The 21,113-nt window shown below is 38.6% G+C and overlaps 1 protein-coding gene and 1 long non-coding RNA gene across 7 annotated transcripts in view; one reads left to right on the forward strand and one right to left on the reverse strand.

Moving 5' to 3' along the window:
- RANBP3L (RAN binding protein 3 like) overlaps window positions 1–1,198 on the reverse strand; it is a 49,883-nt gene extending 48,685 nt beyond the window's left edge. For 3 of the 6 annotated variants that reach the window (XR_010840101.1, XM_067030881.1, XM_067030882.1), the window contains exon 1: window positions 415–1,017. Coding sequence is in view for 5 of the 6 variants with exons in the window: in XM_067030881.1 (XP_066886982.1) it covers window positions 415–505 (91 nt within the window). In the remaining variant the exon portion in view is untranslated. Of the gene's footprint in view, window positions 1–414 lie in introns of all 6 variants that reach the window. The other 3 variants (XM_067030880.1, XM_059061866.2, XM_067030879.1) reach the window with 2 other exon arrangements.
- Window positions 1–21,113, forward strand: part of LOC131755383 (uncharacterized) — an 89,874-nt gene that overhangs the window by 54,171 nt on the left and 14,590 nt on the right. The window lies entirely within an intron of this gene.

Raw genomic sequence — 21,113 nt, forward strand, 5'->3', positions numbered from 1 at the left:
CAAGATGATACCATTAGTGGTAGGACAAGGGAGAACGTTGCAGACTAACTTAAAGCCACTCTCAGCAAATTTCCCCTGTAGCAGATTCAGCCTTGCCTAGGTGGGTGTTTTGAATTACACAAAATCCAGAGTACTCTGGAAAAATGACAGTGGCTAGAAGTTTAAGCACATAAGTTTCAGAATGACAACTCCAAGGAATATGCATTCTCGATAGTCTTCTATAGTCCTTTAAAAACCAATAGTGAATGCAAGTTAACTTACCCTTATACATCACTATTAAGTCTATTCTCGGAGTTTAAAAATGGAAGATTGCAAAGCATTTCACAGCAGAGGTTCCCCAGCCCACCACCCTTCCGGGAATGCAAATGGACAGGAGGTCACAGAACACACAACTCATTCCCCTGACTGACTCACCTTGATGTTGCTGGTCCTCTGGAATCTTCAGTCTACAGGTGTGCACACTGTTGAACAGGTGGCTGCTGCCCTTTCTTTGTATGGTAGACATGGTACTGGCAGTACGGCTGTGGCTCCAGTATCAGTAGGGTATTCCTTCCCTTGGCCAGTCACCTAGAATGGTCTTCACACGATACCTGGAACCACAGAGGTACAGGCAGATCCTGTTCTTGAATGGAAAAACATTTACTTCTCTAATAAACTTCCAAGTGTTTCCTAGTCATGATTCTTGAAATAAGTATTTACCAACTTGTAGCTTCTCCTACATACAAAGATGCCAGTTCATTTGGATAAAAACACAACTTAATTCTTCTTTCATTTCAAAGCACATTGAAACTTCCCCCCTTATAGTGTAAAATCCAGTAAAGTAACTGTTTCTAACAGATTACAGTTTTGCAGTGATCGACTCCTTCTGCTGACATGACGTCTAATGTCCTGAGTATTTAGAGACGACTGCTAGAGTAATACATACACAAAGGGGGAAAAAAAAAGTGCTGCTGAGTTAAATCAAGTGATTTCTAAGCCTGGTCTGAGTTACCCTCCGTGACAGCTGAAAGTGAACGGTTCTTAAAGGAGGCTGGAAGGGGGAGGAGCCGAGTGGGCTAGGCTGATTAGCATATAGAGGCAGGCAAGAAATGGCGTTGGAGTTGCTTTGAATAATAGTGACGAAAGCAGGGATTCTAAAAAGATACCCATGCCCCGACGTTGCAGTCATCACATATCTGACTTCTGCTACTTTGTAATTAAAACGAAAGCTCACAGAAGGGGTTTATGCCGCATGGATATTGACGTGTATACCCGACGACTAAAGGAACTGCTAATGAGCTCATGGAAATCTACTGCTGGAACTTTCAGTTTCTGTAAACACCTTTGAGTCTTCAGAAGGGGGCCGTTTTAGAGCAAACTGCTGTCAAGGCAATTATTTGGAGTTCTGCAAGAAAAATGACACAAAACATTATCTTTCCAGAGATCTATATCTGTTTCCCCTTAGATTATCTATTACTACTTCTAGGTCATAAGACAAAGCTATTTCCAGTGTTTTCTTGTGCTGAAATAGCATACTTCATTGAAATACTGAAAATCGTTTCTATTTCATTGAAATAATAACGTATTTCATTACTGCTTAAAGACAAACCCCAAACACCTTTCATTGAACTTAGGAACCTGCTACCTCTGAAGTTGTAATGAATGCTGGTAGATCCTACCCTTCAAGATTCACAGCTCTTGTAGAGTCAGAGATGAGGTGGTGGGCAAGGACAAGGAGAAAGGCAGAGCTGTTTAGCCTCAAATTCTGGAACCTGCAGCTTCCTGTGCACATTTGGAAACTGGTGCTAAGCTTGACACCCTAACTAGAAATTTACCTCCTAGCCGGATCCTGGTGGGCACCCTCATTTCACTTTGTGGCAATTTACAGTTCCCCAAGCATACTCTGAGCTTTGAACACTCTTTTGGAATGTAACTGCTGTTTCATAATTCTTATGATTTTTGTCAAACTGCTTTTACTATTTTAATGAATAGTTTACCTATTGCAGTTTTTTAGGTCCCTCAGAGTGTAACAAGTTATAGAAGTGTTTGGCTACTTTGAAAGAGATTCCTGTTACTAGAGAACCATAGTTTCTGCTTTAAATGGCTGGTATTTATCTCCTGCTTCACAATGGTCATGGTAGGAGGCTGAGTTATTTCCTTGCTGAATTACATACAGCTATTAATATGCTATCTAAAGCAATTATACTCCAATAAAGGTGTTAAAAATAAAAAAATTAAAAAGATATTTTAAATATAAAAGAAAAAAGAAGATGCTTATGCTGGCATTAAGTGAGAGTGAACGAGGGCACCAACACTATGTGTTCCCCACATTTGCTGGTATCACAGAATCTAACAACATTAAAAAGTATTCATATAACTTATTGGGTTTGTTTTCATTGGAACGCTTATTATAATATCAAAAATGTCTTCTGATTCATTACTGAAATAAAATAATTGTGCTCTATATTAAAAATATATATATTCTATCTAGTTGTGGACCTCACTAAACATATTATCATGTAGGTAAATCAAATAACCCACAGAACTGTAAGCCAGGCCTTGAGAGAAATGAATGTTTTAAAAAGTGTTTGACAATGAGAAAAAAAAAATATATATATATATAAGAAGAGAGAATAGCATAATAAACCCTATGCACCCATCTCTTGGATTCAGTCATTATTAGCTCATGGATAATCTTGTTTCTAATGTGTGTTTCACCACAACCACTTTTCCCCCTCTCTCCACCATTGAATTTGAAGCATCCCAGACATCATTGCATTCATAAATATTTCAATATGTATTTCTAAAATGCAAGGACTTTGAAAAATAGAACCATAAGAAAAGTGTCACCTTTTTAACAATTAAGCATGATTCCTTAATGTGATTAAATATCCAGGTGGTATTTTGCTCAAATTGAGACCCAAAAGTCCACACATTGTATTTGGTTGCTATGTCTCTCTTTTATTTTTAATAGTAATCTTTTATTTATTGATTTATTTATTTATTTTGACTGTGTTGGGTCTTCGTTTCTGCGCGAGGGCTTTCTCTAGTTGCAGCGAGCAGGGGCCACTCTTCATCGCGGCGTGCGGGCCTCTTCACTATCGCGGCCTCTCTTGTTGTGGAGCACAGGCTCCAGACACGCAGGCTCAGTAGTTGTGGCTCACAGGCCTAGTTGCTCCGCCGGATGTGGGATCTTCCCAGACCAGGGCTCGAACCCGTGTCCCCTGCATTAGCAGGCAGATTCTCAACCACTGTGCCAACAGGGGAGCCCACGATGTCTCTTTAAGTCTTTTTTATTCTGTAGGTTTCTCTCTGAGAGAAAATGTTGCTCGGAAATTAGCGTCTACATTTACCCTAATGCAGGATCTAGTGTTTCAAAGAAGTCCCCTAGATGCCTCCATTTTTCTTACTCACGAATGAATGTAAAGCTGGGAAAAAAGAGAAGGAAAGGAATGGTCAGCTGACCATAGAGCCAGCTTTCTAACCCCAGCACTCCCACTAGTGTACTGTGTAACCTTGAACTAGGAACTTAACATCTCTGGGTTTGTGTCTTCATTTGTCAAGTGAAACAAATGTTTAGTAAGCAATGCAAGAAAGTATTCAACACTCGCTCTGTGGATATGAAGGCCTGGAAAGGGAAGGGGTATCCTGTTTTGTCTTTGGCTAAAGCCTGAGAAGAAAAAGTAGATTTAAAACTGAGAATCTGAGTAGAATTGGGGAGTGTATTTGAAAATCTAGGCCTTCAAGTCTCAAACTTGGCTGACTAACGTAATTACCCAGGGAATGTGGTAAAGTTAGAGAGTTTTGAGCCCCAATTTCAGAGTCTGGGGTGGGGTATATATAAAGTAAAAATCTATATATGTATTTTTTTTAAGTAACTCCCACCCCCCAATGCCAGCATTATTGAGATGCAGTTGACACATAACACTGTGTAAGTTTAAGGTGGTACCCGTGTTGATTTGACGCATTTTTTTATATTGCAAAATGATTATCACCACAGCATTAGCTACCGTCATCATCTTGTCACGCAGTTACCATTTCTTTTTTGTGGTGGGAACTTTTAAGATTTACACTGTCTTAGCAATATTCAAGTATACGATATAGCACTGTTAGCTATAGTCACCATGCTGTACATTAGACCCTCAGACTTGTTAATCTTATAAGTTTGTACTCCTTGACCAATAATACTCGACAACCCCTGGCAACCACCACTCTACTCTGTTTCTCAGAGTTTGGCTTTTCTTAGATGGCATCAGTATAAAGTCCTCTTATCAAAGTAAAGAAGCATAACCTGCTTAAACAGATCTGGTTTGCTCCACTACTTCATTCATTATATCTTCCCTGAGGACTGATGAAACCAACCAAACACTCCCTAAACATAGTAGTTTCCAGTCCACGACCTAAGAGTATAGGGACAGTACCGGGGAAAGCTTGCTGCCTGGTTCCTCTATGTCCTACTGTTCTGTATCATCGAGTGAGCCCATGGGGCAGTGACCCCATGACTGAGTCAAGAGCAGGCTCTTATACTGCATGATCAGTTACACTCCTGCTCTCAGAGGACTCTCTGTTCTGACTCGCCAGTTTCTATTGGACATAAGCCAGTGTAGCTGAAAGCAGTATGTTACAGGAGTACTGTATGTGAAATAACATCAGATGTATCACCCATAGTAAGTATCAGCTATAAAAAGCCATAGCCGTTACTTTTCAGACACACCACCAAGTTAGTAGTATGCAATGGGCATGTTGTACTTTGCTTGTAAATAAAAGCAAAAAGTCAGAATACAAAAGGTGAAGTCTGCCTAGGTCAAGAAACAGCTGAATAATATCTTTTCTTGCAGTTGGTTTAAAAATGAGTTAGAATCCTCTGAAAGCCAAGCTTTTTTCCCTTATCAGCTCTCTCTCATGCCAAAACGATGCCACCAGTTTCCTTGGTCTAGGTTCTTCCCTCCCATATCCTTTCTGCTTAACCTGTGTCTTTGTACTCACACAAGAGTAGAGTAGAATGGCATGTCACAGGTAAACAGTTGATCTTATCAGCTGGTGCTTTTGGAGTGATACTGGAAAAATTGATATTTGATTATTAGAATTCTCAGAAAGCTATGAAATCTAATCATAAGATATCAGTTTTATAATCTAAATGGTTCTCAGTTTATAGGAGAATTTTCTTTGGTCAATTGAACCATGTTTAAAAAGTATTGTACGTTGCACATGCATTGGACATTAGTTCACAAGTGAGTTACTTGTTTAATAATAACTTGCCTTGTTTCAAAAGTATGTATGATACCTAGTTGACAAGTTTACCTACTCTTTGGGGGGTCTTAAGACTGTTTTGAATGACAAGTATTATATAAATACAAAGCAGTAGTATTGCATTCATCACTCTCATTCCTAGAGCATAAGATAAAAGACCCTTAATAGAATCCAAACACAAAACTATGAGGCCCTGGGCTGAGCCCAAAGCACTGCAGTAATTATTAAATGGTTATTGCAGTTCAAGACTGGGGAACTAGTGTTAACACTTTCGATTTTCTATTGATTTTAAATAACAGATCCCTTGCTCGTCTGTATCAGCCAGTGGTAGATTTTTTTTTTTTTTGAAATCCTCTTCCTTCCACCAAAGACATTATAGATGAGAATGTTGAGTTTCAAAATCTCACAATGACTCATGTAACATGTGTATCACAAAGTACCATCAAGGCAGGCTTTTGAAGCTGTTCAGAGTTGTGTTACTCTAAGTTACTGTATGTTATTAGCTCAAAGAATTTCCCAAGTAGTACAGTTAGCTGGACTCCCATGATTGCTATTTGTAGAAACAAAAGAGATGCAGATGGTTGTATTAGAGATTGTTTTGCTTGAATACTTACTCCTGTCAATAGATTCAGGAGGCTACACTGGCATAGCACCAAATTGCTTATTTATCAAAGTTGCTCACCATTCTGAAATTGCTACCATTGAATGCCAACATTTGAGTTTTGGTTATCAGAAATATTGCCACACTCCATGAACATTGCCTTGGCAGTTCCAACTAATTTTGGATCTTTCACGGCAGCCTCAGATTTGGCTGCCAGAGGGCTCCCTCTGGAGGTCAGCAGAGTCCAAGGTCAGTTAGTAAAATAGCCTTGGCCTCAGGATAAACCCATGTGTTTTCATCCAGCACCCACAAGAATGGGGTCTTACATTTGTGAGCTTAGGAAATGATTATCTGTATGTGAGATTATAGGAAAGTTACCTGATTATGGGTGTGATTTGATCATTGCTATGTGCTGATATTTAATCTCTGTAGCTTTACATTTCCCTATCTTTACTGAAGTCTTTTAGCCAAAGTGAAAACACAACAAAATAAAACCAAAGATCAGAAAAATACCAAGTTTTAATTTGTTCGTTCGTTTGTTTTAAGTGGCAAGGAAACACAGAGTACAGTGGTTCTGGTTCCATAATGTCCACCATCTGGGTAAGAGCAAATGTTCCTGCAGAGTCTGAATTCCATCTAAAAGTGTTTGAAGTACCCAGGAATCAGGGTCAGCAGGTTTGCAGAAGAACTGAAATCTTTGAAGGTAAATACTCATTAACTGGGATCATTTCCAAAATAAAGCAAACTAACTGGCACCAGATCAAACTCTTGTTACTTCATTTGAATTTATGTTTATAAGAATAAAATAATAACTAAACTATGTTTCTCATCCTCTCCCTCCTTCCTTCCTTTCTTCCTTCCTTCATTTATTCATTTTCTCTCTTTTTCTTTCTCTATTTTTTCTTTCACTCGTTTCTTTTATGTTAGCTAGGTGGAATATAATGTATAATTAATTAATTTAATTATTCTATATCTGGGATTTGTTTCAAAAATAATTTAAGTGAGAGATATGGGGGATATAGCTGAAATAACATTGGTCATAAATTGATAATTATTAAAACTAAGGGATGGGTACATGGGATTTATTGTACTTTCATGTCTACTTTTTTTTTTTAACGTTTCCACTATAAAAAGTTTTATAATTACTCAGTGAATCTAATTGAAAGGGTACAAGAAATAAGCAATGTGCTAAATTTATTAGGATGTGGAGAGAAACTCTTCAAATTTCCCATTTTTTACTCCACATATTATAAAACGTATACAAATATAGGAAATGCTACTATTCATAATGTATTCATATAGTAGTACAAGAATACAATTTATAAACAAACAAAGGAAACCACACTGGGGTACACTGTTAAATATCTGGGCCATGATCATCAAATTCAGAAACCTCTGTGGCAGAGAAAGAAGGCTGGACGTATGTGAAAATGACATTGTCATTTAAAGAGAACCAGTCATTTTACTCATTACTTCTCAACTGCACAGATGTTCTCTTCTATACCATTTTTCTTATTTTCTTATTTCTATTTCTAAAAATACAATTAGGTTGTGTCTTAGTTTGGGCTGCTATACAAAATATCATAGACTAGTGGCTTATACACAACAGAAATCTCTTGTCACAGTTCTGGAAGGTAGACTTCCGAGATCAGGGTACTAGCATGATAGGTTCTTGTGAGAGTCCTCTTCTGGATTGCAGACTGCTGACTTCTCACTGTCCTCACACAGTGGAAGGAGGGTGAGGGAGCTGTCTGGGGTCTCTTTTATAAGGACACTAATCCCATTCATGAGGGCTCTCTCATGACCTAATCGCTCCCCACAGGGCCTGCTTCCTATCATCATCACATTGGGGGGATTACAACATATGAATTTGGGAGAACACAAATATTCAGTCCATAACAGATTGTATTTGCAAAGATGGAAGAGAGTTTTCATCCAAATTCAGTTCCTCAGTGAGGCATTGAGGAAAAAATATCTATGAGCTCTTTGTATCCCCATATACATGACTTCAGAGGCCTGCCCACAATATTCAATGAATATTAACTACCTACTGTAGAACTACAAACACTTCTTCCCTCCCAACAGACAGATCTATGAGTGCATGCGCACACACACACACACACACACACACACACACACACACACACGCACTCCCATTATCCCCCTGGCATTCACAACTGGCATGTGAGAATCAGGTGTTGTAGCTCAGACACTGATCTTCAGCTTTAAATAACAACAGCACCTAGTGAGCTGCAGGTGGGAAATCCTAGACCAGTTTTGGGGCTCCCTCAACATTTGCATCAGTACCAGGGCCATTGAAACCACTTCCTAATTTCTCAGTGAGGACCCAGAGTGGCTGGGCTTGAAGAAGATGGAAGGATCAGAATATAGGATCCCTCTCATTGTCTCAGAGATCCAGTGGGATAACCATATGAGAGTGGCAGAAGGTAAATCAAGAAAGAATCAGCCTTCCACATCTGATCATATGATTATTTCTCGATTTAATGGGAGCTTGAAGCTCTCCCAGGAACTCTGAAACCTGGATTTATGTGTTATTGGCACAATTAGGTGAAACTACTAGCACATTTTTCTGTATATTACACATATCAGTTACATCAGCAAACATACTTCTTCACTGTCACCTTTTTGAAGTAAACCTGTGTAGATAGTCAATCCTAAATAGAAACTTTAAGAAGGCAGTAGAGAACAGATATTTTAAAATTACTTGTAGGAAAGACTAATCAAAATAACAGGCCAAGCACACACTTCCAAATCCATTCAAATGATTAAAAAGTTGTACAAAGAGAAAAATTTTAAACATAGATGTTTAAAATATAGACGTTATACATTAGAAAGTTATCTTCATGTATCTGCCATAATTGGACAAGATACTATGAGGACTCACAAGAAGATAAAAAATAGAAGGAATCTAAACAATAAGAGTGGAGCAAAGCATGGTAGAGAGGAAGCTTGGGGTCAATAAATATAGGTAACATGGGCAGTCATCACATATTAATGAAAAAACTGCATGTGGAACAGTAGCATTTAGCCACAGGATAAATGCTAACAGTTGTCCTTTAAGAATGTGAGTTATCTGCCTGGAAAAGGCTTTTCAACTGGGACCAGAAAGAGGAGGAGAGCTGGAAATGCCCTAGGACCACCCTCTCTCACCTCCTGGCTGGAAAAAGATATGGAGAGAGACTGGAGAGGAAAGTAGATCTGTTTAGGAAAGAAATACACTAAAGGCTTCCAGTCCTTTGCAGTCACTCCTCCTTTGCAGTAATGGGAGGATGTCTTCAGGCTGCCTGTCTGCTCTGTATCCATGAACCCCAAAGTGAAGTCTGTCAGCATAACCAGCACACTGACACAAAGTATGCAGTCAGCCCTCAGGAGAAGACCTGCTGGGGGAAAAGACCCACACAACTGCAGAGGAAAACGATGCTAACTCCCAAAACAGTGACCTAAATTTTTACTCATAAATATGAATGGCCAATGCAGCATCATCAGTTATTTGAGAAAAACCAGTAAAAGAAAGGAAAAGGACCAGGATTAAGCAAAGGGTTAAGCAAACAGAACAGATGACTCTGGAAAAAATAGAAATAATGCAGAAAACCAAAGAGAACTTTAAAAAAATAATTTTATTTAGTGTCCTCAGAGAGAGAAAAGATATTACATCCATAATACAAGAATAGGTCACCATGAAAAAAATGAGCTATTAGGGCAATATAAAAATTATTTTAAATTTAACATATGATTGCCAAAATTGTTTTTAATTACTAAAAACTGACTTGAGTAATAAACATGATTAAAGATAGAATTAGTCGAATAGAAGGTAAAATAAAGGAAATCTCAAAGGGTGCAGAGCAAAAAGGCAGACAAAAATGTGTAAACAAACTGAAACATGTAAGTTCAGTGTAGGAGGTTCATCTACTCCTCCACTTACTAGTTGTGACCTTGGGCAAGCTGCACAGTACTAATATCCAACCTTAAATGTGCATTTACTGTTTTCCAGTACTAAGTCCTTACACATATTAACTCATCTAATCCAGTCAGCATTCCTCTATCTGTAGGATATCTTTCTATCTGCCATGATCTACTACACCCTTGATTTGAGGAGCTGGATGCTCTGTAGTACTTTCACCTGATAAATTAGTCTCTTTATAAGATACCAATTAAGTGACATAGAGAATCCACAACCTACATTTCACCCCTCCTTTCAAAGGTTAGCCAGGGATTCTCTCTCTGCCTCCCTGCAAATTTTGTGGTGCCTGTGGTAGAGGGAAAACATAAGGCACAAACATAGAAGCATCTAGTCATACAGCCAAGAAATCTCAGAAACAAGAGTCAATGCCAAAACAGGCAGTGGTAATCCACTGACATGTGGTTTTGGCCTAAACAGAGCTTCAAATAATATTGAATTAACAATCAACCTTTCTTTTAAAAGACTTGTAGATTTTGTCCAAAATTCTAAATTGTAGTTTCTTATGACAAAATTGGAAGATTTGCACCCCCCTTCCAAAAAAGCAACAAGTCTGCTAATTAAGGCAGGCTATTGTAATAAGTAGACTCTAAAATATAGTCCCTCAAAGAAGATAGAAATTTCTTTCTTTCTCACATAATAGTCCAGAGATGAGCAGGTGATCCAAACTGAATAGGTGGCTCTATCTGAGGTCCTCCAGGAACACTGGTGGCTTCTAATATTTTGTTCCAAAAGAAACATTTTTATTTAACATTTTTGATTAAAGAAATGACTACCTACACCAAAAAACAATTTTTTTGCCTCCTGCAGATATTCAGATATTGAATAAATTGAGGCAAATTTACATCTCCTGCATCTTGCAGATGACAAATAGAAATTTAAAAGCACTAATATTTATAAAGTACTGTTTTGAAGATTATAGATAAAGATATAGTAAAACAAAGTGAAAACCAGTAAAAAGTCCTCTGCAAAGCATTACATGTGACCTATAATGACCAGCATGGTGCTAAAGAAGAGAGAAAATATGCAATGCTCTGTCTTCAATTAGAACACAGGTACCTCATTTGTACTAACTGCAAATGTGAACCTGATAGTACCTTCATATTCTTATTCACTCTGTAGTGGACATTGTTGAATGCCTGCCCAACAGCCATTTCCTCCTCTCTCCATGTTGACAGAACTCTGATCTTGTGCAACCATGTGCTTCAGGGGAGCTAGACCTCATCCCCATCATCAGGGATTATTCTGACTCATCATAAAGATCCCATTCTCCTTGCACTAAATATTTGTGAGAAAATAAATGCTTTGAATACAGCCTGGCTCTAATTTGTACCATGTCAAATGGCTTTTATAATGAATAGAAATGATACTGATAAAAATTAAACATTTAGTATCATAATTTCCAGGAGAGAGAAGTCATTCCATCAACATGGACTGGCTTGGAGCCATCCCTGCAGCTGCTTCACCTTTCACTATAACAATGCTGAGAGCAGCAGGACCCCTGTCTTTGGAAACAGCACACACTTTGCCAATATCAATACAATACTTGTTTAGCTCTGACCTTTCTACATCTCCATTCCTCTTATTATTGCATGTAGTAATCACTGGTATAGGAATCTGTACCCAACAAAGATGCCCCTGGGCTTTTCATACTCTGTGCTGTCCCTGAAATGCCCTTTCTCTTGCCTATTCATTCTTCAAAACTTAGATACCCCGGCACCACCCTCTTCAGGACAGAGTTAATCACACTCTCTTCTGGTCTGGAACTATATTTTGAATATATTTCTATCATTGTACATATTATATTTCCTGATAATTATCTGTACATATATGTTTCTTCTCAGTAAGATAGGAGTGCATTGGGCTTAATCTATGGTGCTTTTAAATTAGAAATAAATAGAAGAAAGGAAAGGAGACAATAAGAAAGAAAAGAAGAAGGGAGAGAAGGGAAGAGGAAGGAAAGAAGGAAAAATGTTATGGTTTCTTTCTTTTTCCTCAATGAGACCATGATGAAATAACCAACCTGCCAAGTGTTTAGATCCTAGCAGATTATTCCCCAAATTGGGAACATTTCTGCTCTATCCATGTTTAAGAAACCAAGTGGAAGAAATTGCATCCAAATTTTCTAGAAAAATTGTTTGGGAAAAGTAGATTAGATGGCTATAAAGAAGTGGTTGATACCATACACAAAAAAAACTCAAAATGGATTATAGACCTAAATGAAAGACGAGATACTATAAAACTCCTAGAGCAAAACATAGGCAGAACACTCTTTGAAATAAATGGCAGCAATATCTTTTTGGATCCACCTCCTTGAGTAATGGAAATAAAAAGAAAAATAAACAAATGGTACCTAATTAAACTTAAAAGATTTTGCACAAAAAAGGCAACCATAAACAAAATGAAAAGTCAGTCCACAGAATGGGAGAAAATATTTGCAAATGATGCGACCAACAGGGATTGATTTCCAAAATATAAACAGCTCGTGCAGCTCAATATCAAAAAACTAACAACCCAATCAAAAAACGGGCAGACGATCTAAATAGACATTTCTACAAAGAAGATATACAGATGTCTAAGAAGCACATGAAAAGATGCTCAACATCGCTAATTATTAGGGAAATGCAAATCGAAACTACAATGAAGTATCACCTCACACTGGTCACAATGGCGATCATCAAAAAGTCTACAGACAATAAGTGCTGGAAAGGGTGTGGAGAAAGGAAACCCTCCTACACTGTTGGTGGGAATGTCAATTGGTGCAGCCACTATGGAGAACAGTATGGAGGTTCCTTAAAAAACTAAAAAATAGAGTTGCCATATGATCCAGCAATCCCACTCCTGGGCATATATCCAAAGAAAACCATACTTCAAAAAGATACATGTACCCCAATGTTCATTGCAGCACTACTTACGTTAGCCAAGACGTGGAAGCAACCTGAATGTCTATTGACAGAGGAATGGATAAAGAAGATATGGTACATATATACAATGGAATATTACTCAGCCATAAAAAATGAAATAATGCCATTTGCAGCAACATGGATGGACCCAGAGATCATCATACTAAGTGAAGTGAGTAGAGAAAGACAAATATCATATGATATCACTTATATGTGGAATCTAAAAAAATGATACAAATGAATTTATTTACAAAACAGAAACAGACTCACAGAAAACAAACTTATGGTTACCAAAGGGGAAAGGTTGTGGGGAGGGGTAAATTAGGAGTTTAGGATTAGCATATACCAGGACCTACTAGGGCTTCCCTGGTGGCGCAGTGGTTGAGCGTCCGCCTGCCGACGCAGGGGACGCGGGTTCGTGCCCCGGTCTGGGAGGATCCCATGTGCCGCGGGGCGGCTGGGTCCGTGAGCCGTGGCCGCTGAGCCTGCGCGTCCGGAGCCTGTGCCCCGCAACGGGAGAGGCCACAACAGGGAGAGGCCCGCGTACCGCAAAAAAAAAAAAAAAAAAAAAAAAAAAAAAAAAAAAAAAAAAAAAAAAAAAAAAAACAAGGACCTACTGTATAGCACAGCAAACTGTACTCACAATTCTGTTATTAACCCATATGGGAAAATAATCTGATAAAGAATATATATATATATATATATATGTATAACTAACTTTGCTGTACACCTGAAACTAACACAACATTGTAATCAACTATACTCCAATATAAAATTAAAATTAAAAAAAAAGAAGAGGTTGACATTTGGAACAAACAGAAAGAATAAAGTGTTACTGACCTAAGAGGCAAAGTTAGACTTTAATATCATTTAAATAAGATCAGGTTCATTGAATTGGAAGGGCTGTGAAATCAGGCAGGCCTGCTGGAATCTGGGCTTCACCCCTTGCTGGCAGTGTGACCGTGAGCAACTTACCATCTGCCAGCTTCTGTTTCTGGATCAGACAAAATTAGTACAGAAATACCTGTCTTATAAGATCAATATGTCATCTATATTGGGTGAGATAACTACATCTATCTCAATGCTGGGCACAAGCCGTTTAGATGTTAGTATCTTCCATGCATAGCAAGTACTAACTTAGAATATATATATATATGCACGTATATACATACATATATATACACACGCACACACATTTCTTCCCACTAATATATCCGCATGCAAGGACTGAACCAACTGTGGATCATGTAGTACTATAGTATCTACTGGGAAACAACTGTGTATAAGTGGACCTGTGCAGTTCAAACCCATGTTGTTCAAGAGTCAACTGTATACTTAGATATATAAGTATATATATATATATATATATATATATATATATATATATATATACACACACTTAGAAGAAATATGTATACATATATATGCACACACTGGGGAGGACTCATGGTGGAAGTGGGGGATACTGACCAGGATGAGAGGATTGCCCTGGCTGGTGAATAGCAAAGGAGTTTTTAGGGGTGTTGGGCCAGCTCATACATATTCTGATTTATACTCTATAGTGATTCTTTTAGGATGAGTCAACTCTCCATAGAACCAACATTCCCAGGTGAATTTCTTCCACCTAATTTGAAGCCTGTGGATTGCACAGGCCTCAGTAAGGGGGCATGAAGATTCTCTGAGGACAGGGACCATGTCCAATTCAACTTTGGGTCCCAAGTGTGGCTCACTGAGACTGGCACCCCAGAGGTGACAATGAATTTCATCAGAAGAAGGAACTCGTGAAATCACACTAAGGTCCTGTCTGAGGCCTAACTCCTGAGATTTACATTAACAGCAGAACCCAGAAGTCCTTGCCAAATTTTTCTTTGATGACATCTTTTTAAGACCTGCATAATATCAAGCAGGAAAGAAGTAGGGCTTCATTCTTCCTTGACTTTCCTCACATTCCCATTTTCTCTCAGTGCAAGGAAGCCTTTGTCAGCGCTGTGGCTGAGACAGCAGCCTTTCAGCTGTGGGAATTTTCCAGTTGCATGAGAGAGCTTCATTAGAAATCATCTGTACTCTCACCCTGCAAAGGAATAAAAAGAAGAAGAAAGAGAGAAATGATGACTCCAAAAGCCAGATATTTTTGCTTTTTCTTTTCCTGACTCTATTTTCATGTGTTATTCGCTATACGTTTAAAATTATGTCATTGTTTATGATTTATAAAGTTCTAAATAAAATACTGTTTACAGTTGCACAAAAGATGTTAACTAAATATGATAGAAAGATGGCAATAGCTCTCCAGTCTGAACGCAAGAGGAGAACCCCGCTGGGAGCTGACTAATATGATTTGTTTAGTCAGCATTTGGCAGCCCCAGTGAAGGACAAACACAGCAGATACCAAGTGGAAATAACTGCACTACATGTCAGAGAGTCAGCCAGGCTTGGTATAAGAAATAACATTGTTTGAGGGAATTAGAATTACGAAATGAAGTATGTATTTAAGTAGGAACTGTCTAAAAACTATTAAGTGAAAATATATGGTTTCCCCTTTTAAAGCTCCTTTGAAACAAACTTTATAAACCTCATTTTGAGTTCAGAAGTAGGCAAGCATTTAGTAGTTTAAAGAGGCCTATTCACTTAAATTCCAAAAGGCTGACAGATAACTAAGATACTGAATTGTCTAGCAGAACATGGCAGAGATTTGGTTTCATAATTGTTTCAGGTGAAGTATTACATTTCAAAAAAATCTCTGTGGTTTGGGAAGCTGATTCACAGACTTTGGAGTCCACCTGGTATTATGTTCTAGGACAGAAAAAGGCATGAAAGTCATGAAAGAAGTGATGTCCTCCACCCCCAATGTGATGTAAAGCCTGGTCCACCACAGCCAGATGGTGAACAGTTCTTGGATGGACTCATAATGACCTCTAAGGGCCCTTGTACACCTCCAGGGCAGAAAGAACTCACCAGGCAAACCCTGTAACAGAACTTGTCCAAATTCTTAAAGGGATTCAGGATCTGCTGGGTTGGATCACAGGCCATGGAGAACAGAATCAGAAGATATTCATTCATTCGGTGTCATTTCTTGCCTACTAGGTCAGTAGTTCTCCACCCTGGCTGTGCATTAGAATCCCCTGGGGAATTTTAAAGCATTCTGATGCTTGCCCCCCCCCCCCGAAAATTTGAATATATTGATTTGGGGTAGAGCTTGGGAGCAAATATTTTTCAAGAGTTCCCCAAAGTGATTCAAATTAATAGCTAGGATTTTAAAACATGGCTCTAGACTATAAACTCCTTGAGGGTATGCTTACTACCGCCACTCATCTTAGCATCTACTGTAATGCCTGGTCCATGGTACATGATAAATATTGTTGAGGTGAGTGAAATAGAATAAAAACAAAGGGTTCTCTTCTAAACCAAGATCAGCAATGTTGCTGCCAGTTCTCCTTTATGTTTATCTCTAAACCTTGATGCATACCAGTGGGTTGCATGGCACTTGTTAGCACAGTACCTCACTTAGACCTGGTGAAGTAGGGCCCACACTTTGGGGGGCCTTCCTAGAAATTTCTAAGTCTCTTCCAGTGCCTGTGATTGACTGGGAAGGGCAGTGCCCTCTTTGTTTCTGCACTCTCTATTTTGCCTGTGTGCTCAACCAGATACCTCCAGGAGCTTCTAGTCTCAACAGAGAGGGGATTTGACAGCAGTTCCTACAATCCTGGTGTCCCCACAGATATTGAAGCAGATGTTGAGTTGGAAAAGTACAATTTCTGAACCTTGTGTTTTAAAAAAGAACATTAACAGTGTCACAGGGATAAAAATTACATTCAGTTATTTATGTATTTGATCCTGCCAAATAGATGCTTGGGAAAAGCAAAGATTCTCAACTTCCGACTTTCCTGAACAGCATTTGAATTTAAATGACAAATGCTTTGTTATTAGGGTTTCTCTTCCAGTCCTTTTAGTTTCTGAATGTCTTAATTTGTGGTAAATACAGGGAAGATTCCTGTTAGTGGCAAGATTGCAAAATAGAGAACAGATTTTCCCAGGGTGTTGGGGTTTTTTAAAAAACATTTATTTATTTATTTGGCTTCATCTGGTCTTAGTTGCAGCATGCAGGACCTTCGCTGTGGCATGCGGGGTCTTTTGTTGTGGTGTACTGGCTCTTCGTTATGGCGGGCTGGCTTCTCCCTGGTTGTAGCATGCGGGCTTCAGAGCTCGCGGGCTCAGTAGTTGCAGCATGCAGGCTCTCTGGTTGTGGCACACCCCACAGCATGTGGGATCTCAGTTCCCTGACCAGGGGTCAAACCCCCGTGCCCTGCATTGGAAGGTGGATTCTTAACCTCTAGACCACCGGGAAGTCCCTCCCAGGGTGTTTTACTTAAACACTTTACTTTCACTTAAACAAATAGGGATGGGGATTCCCTGGTGGTGCAGTGGTTGAGAATCTGCCTGCCAATGCAGGGAATATGGGTTCGAGCCCTGGTCTCGGAAGATCCCACATGCCATGGAGCAATTGGGCCCGTGAGCCACAACTACTGACCCTGTGCGTCTGGAGCCTGTGCTCCGCAACAAGAGAGGCCAAGACAGTGAGAGGCCTGTGCACCGCGATGAAGAGTGGCCCCCGCTTGCCACAACTACAGAAAGCCCTTGCACAGAAATGAAGACCCAACACAGCCATAAATAAATAAATTAAAAATAACAGTAGGAGTAAAATAGACAATAAAAGTTATTTTTAAAAAAACAAAAAAACAAATAAGGATGAAGAAGAATCATGTTTAAAAGTATCCTTCCAGGGGTTTTGTGGGAGAGTGGGTTTTATAGCATCAGAGGTGTTACTGGTTGATTCAGACCAGTCATCCAGCCAGTTGTAGTGACTTTCCAAAGCTATATTTGGAACCTAGAACTACCCATTTTCACCTCCCCTCATATTACCACCAAAGAGAGGTACTGGAGAAGTTGATAAACTATTAATTGTGACAATAACTTGAGACATCAATCCACGTCTTACTTTCTTCCCTTTGCTACAACAAACCCCTTCCTGGGTCAGAGAACAGACATAAATACAGATGTATAGGATCAATAAGGACCAGCCAGGTATGAGACAAAAACAGTGGGGGAATCAGAAGTCAATTAGATGCCCTACTCCACTTGCTAGAGGAGAGTCTATAGAGCTATTGGAGAGAAAGACTGGGGTGACTCCTTGAAGAAATCTTGGAGTGTTAGAGATGGAACACATTCTTTTCACACCCTCACTCCCTTCAGAAAGGAGAGCACTTGTCGTGATTTCCTATAAAGAGGATCCGCAAAGAAGATCCTGTGACGTTCAGGAGAACACCTGAACACAGGGACTTGCTGAGGTCCCATAAGATGGTTGGAAGCATAAGTCATCTTGCTAAGCAAACCCCCATTCCCGGGATACACACGGCAACAAAGGGACAAGTACCAGCCTTACTTAGTCCCAGGGAAGAGGGGCCCCTGTCCTTGACCCCATGATTGAGAGGGTTCTGCATATTGCCAACAAATGCATTTGCCGAAACCACATGGTACTGCTGCCACCAGGGATCTGAGATCAGAGCCGGCACAGACTGACACTTTTCAGGTTCCAGGGAAAGCTTCTTCACTCCTTTAGATACTCTAAACAAAAGGCAGTTGTGTCCAAAGCCCTGAAGGTTTGTGGGCTGTGCTTCTGCAGAGGTTGCTTGGAACTATGGGGAGGAATTTAGCAGTGCATTCAATGCAAATACTTCAGGGAGAAAAAAGACAAATTTATTTATAAGCCCTTTCTCTCAAATAGTGTGAGTGCAGAAGATTCCTTTAAAATGAAATTTGTTCCCTCACAGTATCAACTGTCCATTTTCTTCTTCCTCTTCATGTTTTACTTTGTACTTCCAGAGGTGCTCATAAATTTGCCCAGTATTTTCAATAGTTAACCTGATAGCTGAGAAACAACTGTAGTATTGTTTGTATAATCCTTAAATGTGTATATTTGTAGGTCTAGTTGTAGCATGCATGAAACACGATTCCTTTCCTTTATACTGGCAATTTCATGGGCATTAAATTCTAGAATGACATATCGTATTACTTTAAAAAAATATTTAGTAAGATTTAATTTAAATGCTTAAAAATTTTAAATTTTCAGTTTTAATGAAATCATTTTGACTTAAAATATGGTGAAAAAATGAATTGATACACTATAATTTGTAGTTTGCCTTTTAATTTTAGTAAATAATTTAAAATATTTTAAAAGAAATTTATATATTTTAGAATTAAAAATTAGTTTTATTTGTTTACATCTATTTTAAATTTTCTTAAAAATTAATCCAAATTTTATACAGGTTAAATATAATTACATTTTATTTTTAATCTATTTAATTATTACTGACATGAAAATACAAGTTATGTGTGAAAAAAAGTTTTTTGAGAGTTAAAGAAATTCACATTTTATTTATATGTGTGAAAATTTTGATTATATCAACATAATTAGTGCCTTTACTTGAAGGTCAAAAAATTTAAATTCTAGGAAACAAATATATATTAATTTCTGAACTATTGTTCATCCACACATAGCTAGCCCATCAAGAGAACACTCAGTCATGTGTAATCCAAATTAAATCTCATTGATTTAATTGATATTTTGCTAACTCTAAGCTTTATATATATATTTCTGATTTGTTCTTACAAAGTCTATTTTCAAGTTAGGACAATAGAACATATTTCATTTAACAATGTGTTAACTTGATTAATAATTCTTAAATATATAGACTTAAGGTATGTGGGCCTCCATTTGCCTCAGACCTTATAAAGGTTGGGTAGGAGTGAAGGAATTCTGCCAAGAGAGACTCATGGCAGACCACCACTCTGGGGGTGAAGCAGAAGTGAATCTCAGGATGCCAGGAGCGTACAAAGATTCCTCAGCCAGCAGGAACATACCCACAACCAGACTAGGTAATGACCTTGCCAGCTAGAATCAGCAGAGAAGTGACTGTAACCAGCTATTCAGTTTCCTGCCCACTGTCCTGTGTCAGTTAGCTCATTTTTCCTGATCTTCCCATCTCCCTGAAGCCTTCACAAAGGTCAAGCATGAGATTCCGCCTCTGCAATTTCAGTAAGCTTTGGGAGTGAAGGCAGTTTGAAGAAAGAATTTTGAACTGGATAGTGATTGAAATAATAATACCCGAATCTGACAACAGATATACTAAATTAGATGGCCACTTACCTGATTGTACTATATTTTATTTTCCTGCTGTAACAGAAATGGGGGCTTGTAAAAGGAAAATGGACACCAATACAAAAACTGAGTTTCATGTTTGCCAACATCTGGCTTGCATGTTTACAATGCATACCTCTTACTAGTAGCACCTTACTGGAGAATAGAACACCTTTTAAATGGTAGGGATCAGCAAAGGTAGAAGGATGGAGATTATTGATTTCTTGGCTTGACACAGTAATTTGTAATCTGAGCTGTAGGATAGAATTACCTAAAGGCTTCAGAAATAAGCCAATTTCCTTGCCTCACCTCAGACTAATTGAATCTGAATCTCTGGATATAGGGCTTAGTATCTTAGTAAGTCAGGTGATTCTGGTAAGTGACCAGGGTTGTAACGCACAAGGCAGGTCTGCCTGGTCAATTCTTTGCCAGTTTTATATCTGTTCCTAAATCTTGTCAGATTCACCAGTTAATGCTGCACTCTTTCTTCTCTCCCTATCTGTGTTGTCATGGTCCGAAATCCTGCCAACTGATTAGGTCCTTTGCCTCAGGTGCCTTGCACAACAGTTTGTTTACTGAGGAGTGTGACAGTCATATCAGTGACCTGGGAAATAAGCCTGTGTCAAAGCCAGTTAGTCTCACTGTTTCTGTTTTAATGAAGCAGATCAATTAAGAGGGCTGCACTGGAAAATTCCTGAGCTGCCAGACAAGCAGTCCTTGGGTGATTAGGAACCAAATTCATTCATTCACTCATTCAACAAGCATATCTTGAACACCAACTATGTGCTCAACACTGGAAATAAAATGATGAATAAAGATACAATCTCAACCTTCAAAGAACTGTTTTTTATTTGTCAACTCAGAAATCAGTTATTTCTCAGCCACCTGGAGTTTACCTGTTCTCAGTCCCCAAACTTACCACTCCTTTCTAGACTATGGAATTTGATAGGCCAGTAGTTTTTTTTTGAAGAGTCACCAATTTTTAATTTTACAAGGTAAAAAAGATCAAGTGGAAGTCTTCTTAACACACAAATCTTAGCAAGTATATCATCTCAGCCATTTAATGAAACTGCCATTTAAATGAAATAAATTTAGCTTTATGAAAAACTCTACACTATTTTTTTTCTCATTTTGCTGCCTCCCAACAACCTTTCTCTACAACATTTGTTTAAAACCAAATAACTTTCTTTCTTTTCTTTTTCCTTTCTT

Source organism: Kogia breviceps, chromosome 4 (assembly GCF_026419965.1).
Source record: "Kogia breviceps isolate mKogBre1 chromosome 4, mKogBre1 haplotype 1, whole genome shotgun sequence".
Lineage (NCBI taxonomy): Eukaryota > Metazoa > Chordata > Mammalia > Artiodactyla > Physeteridae > Kogia > Kogia breviceps.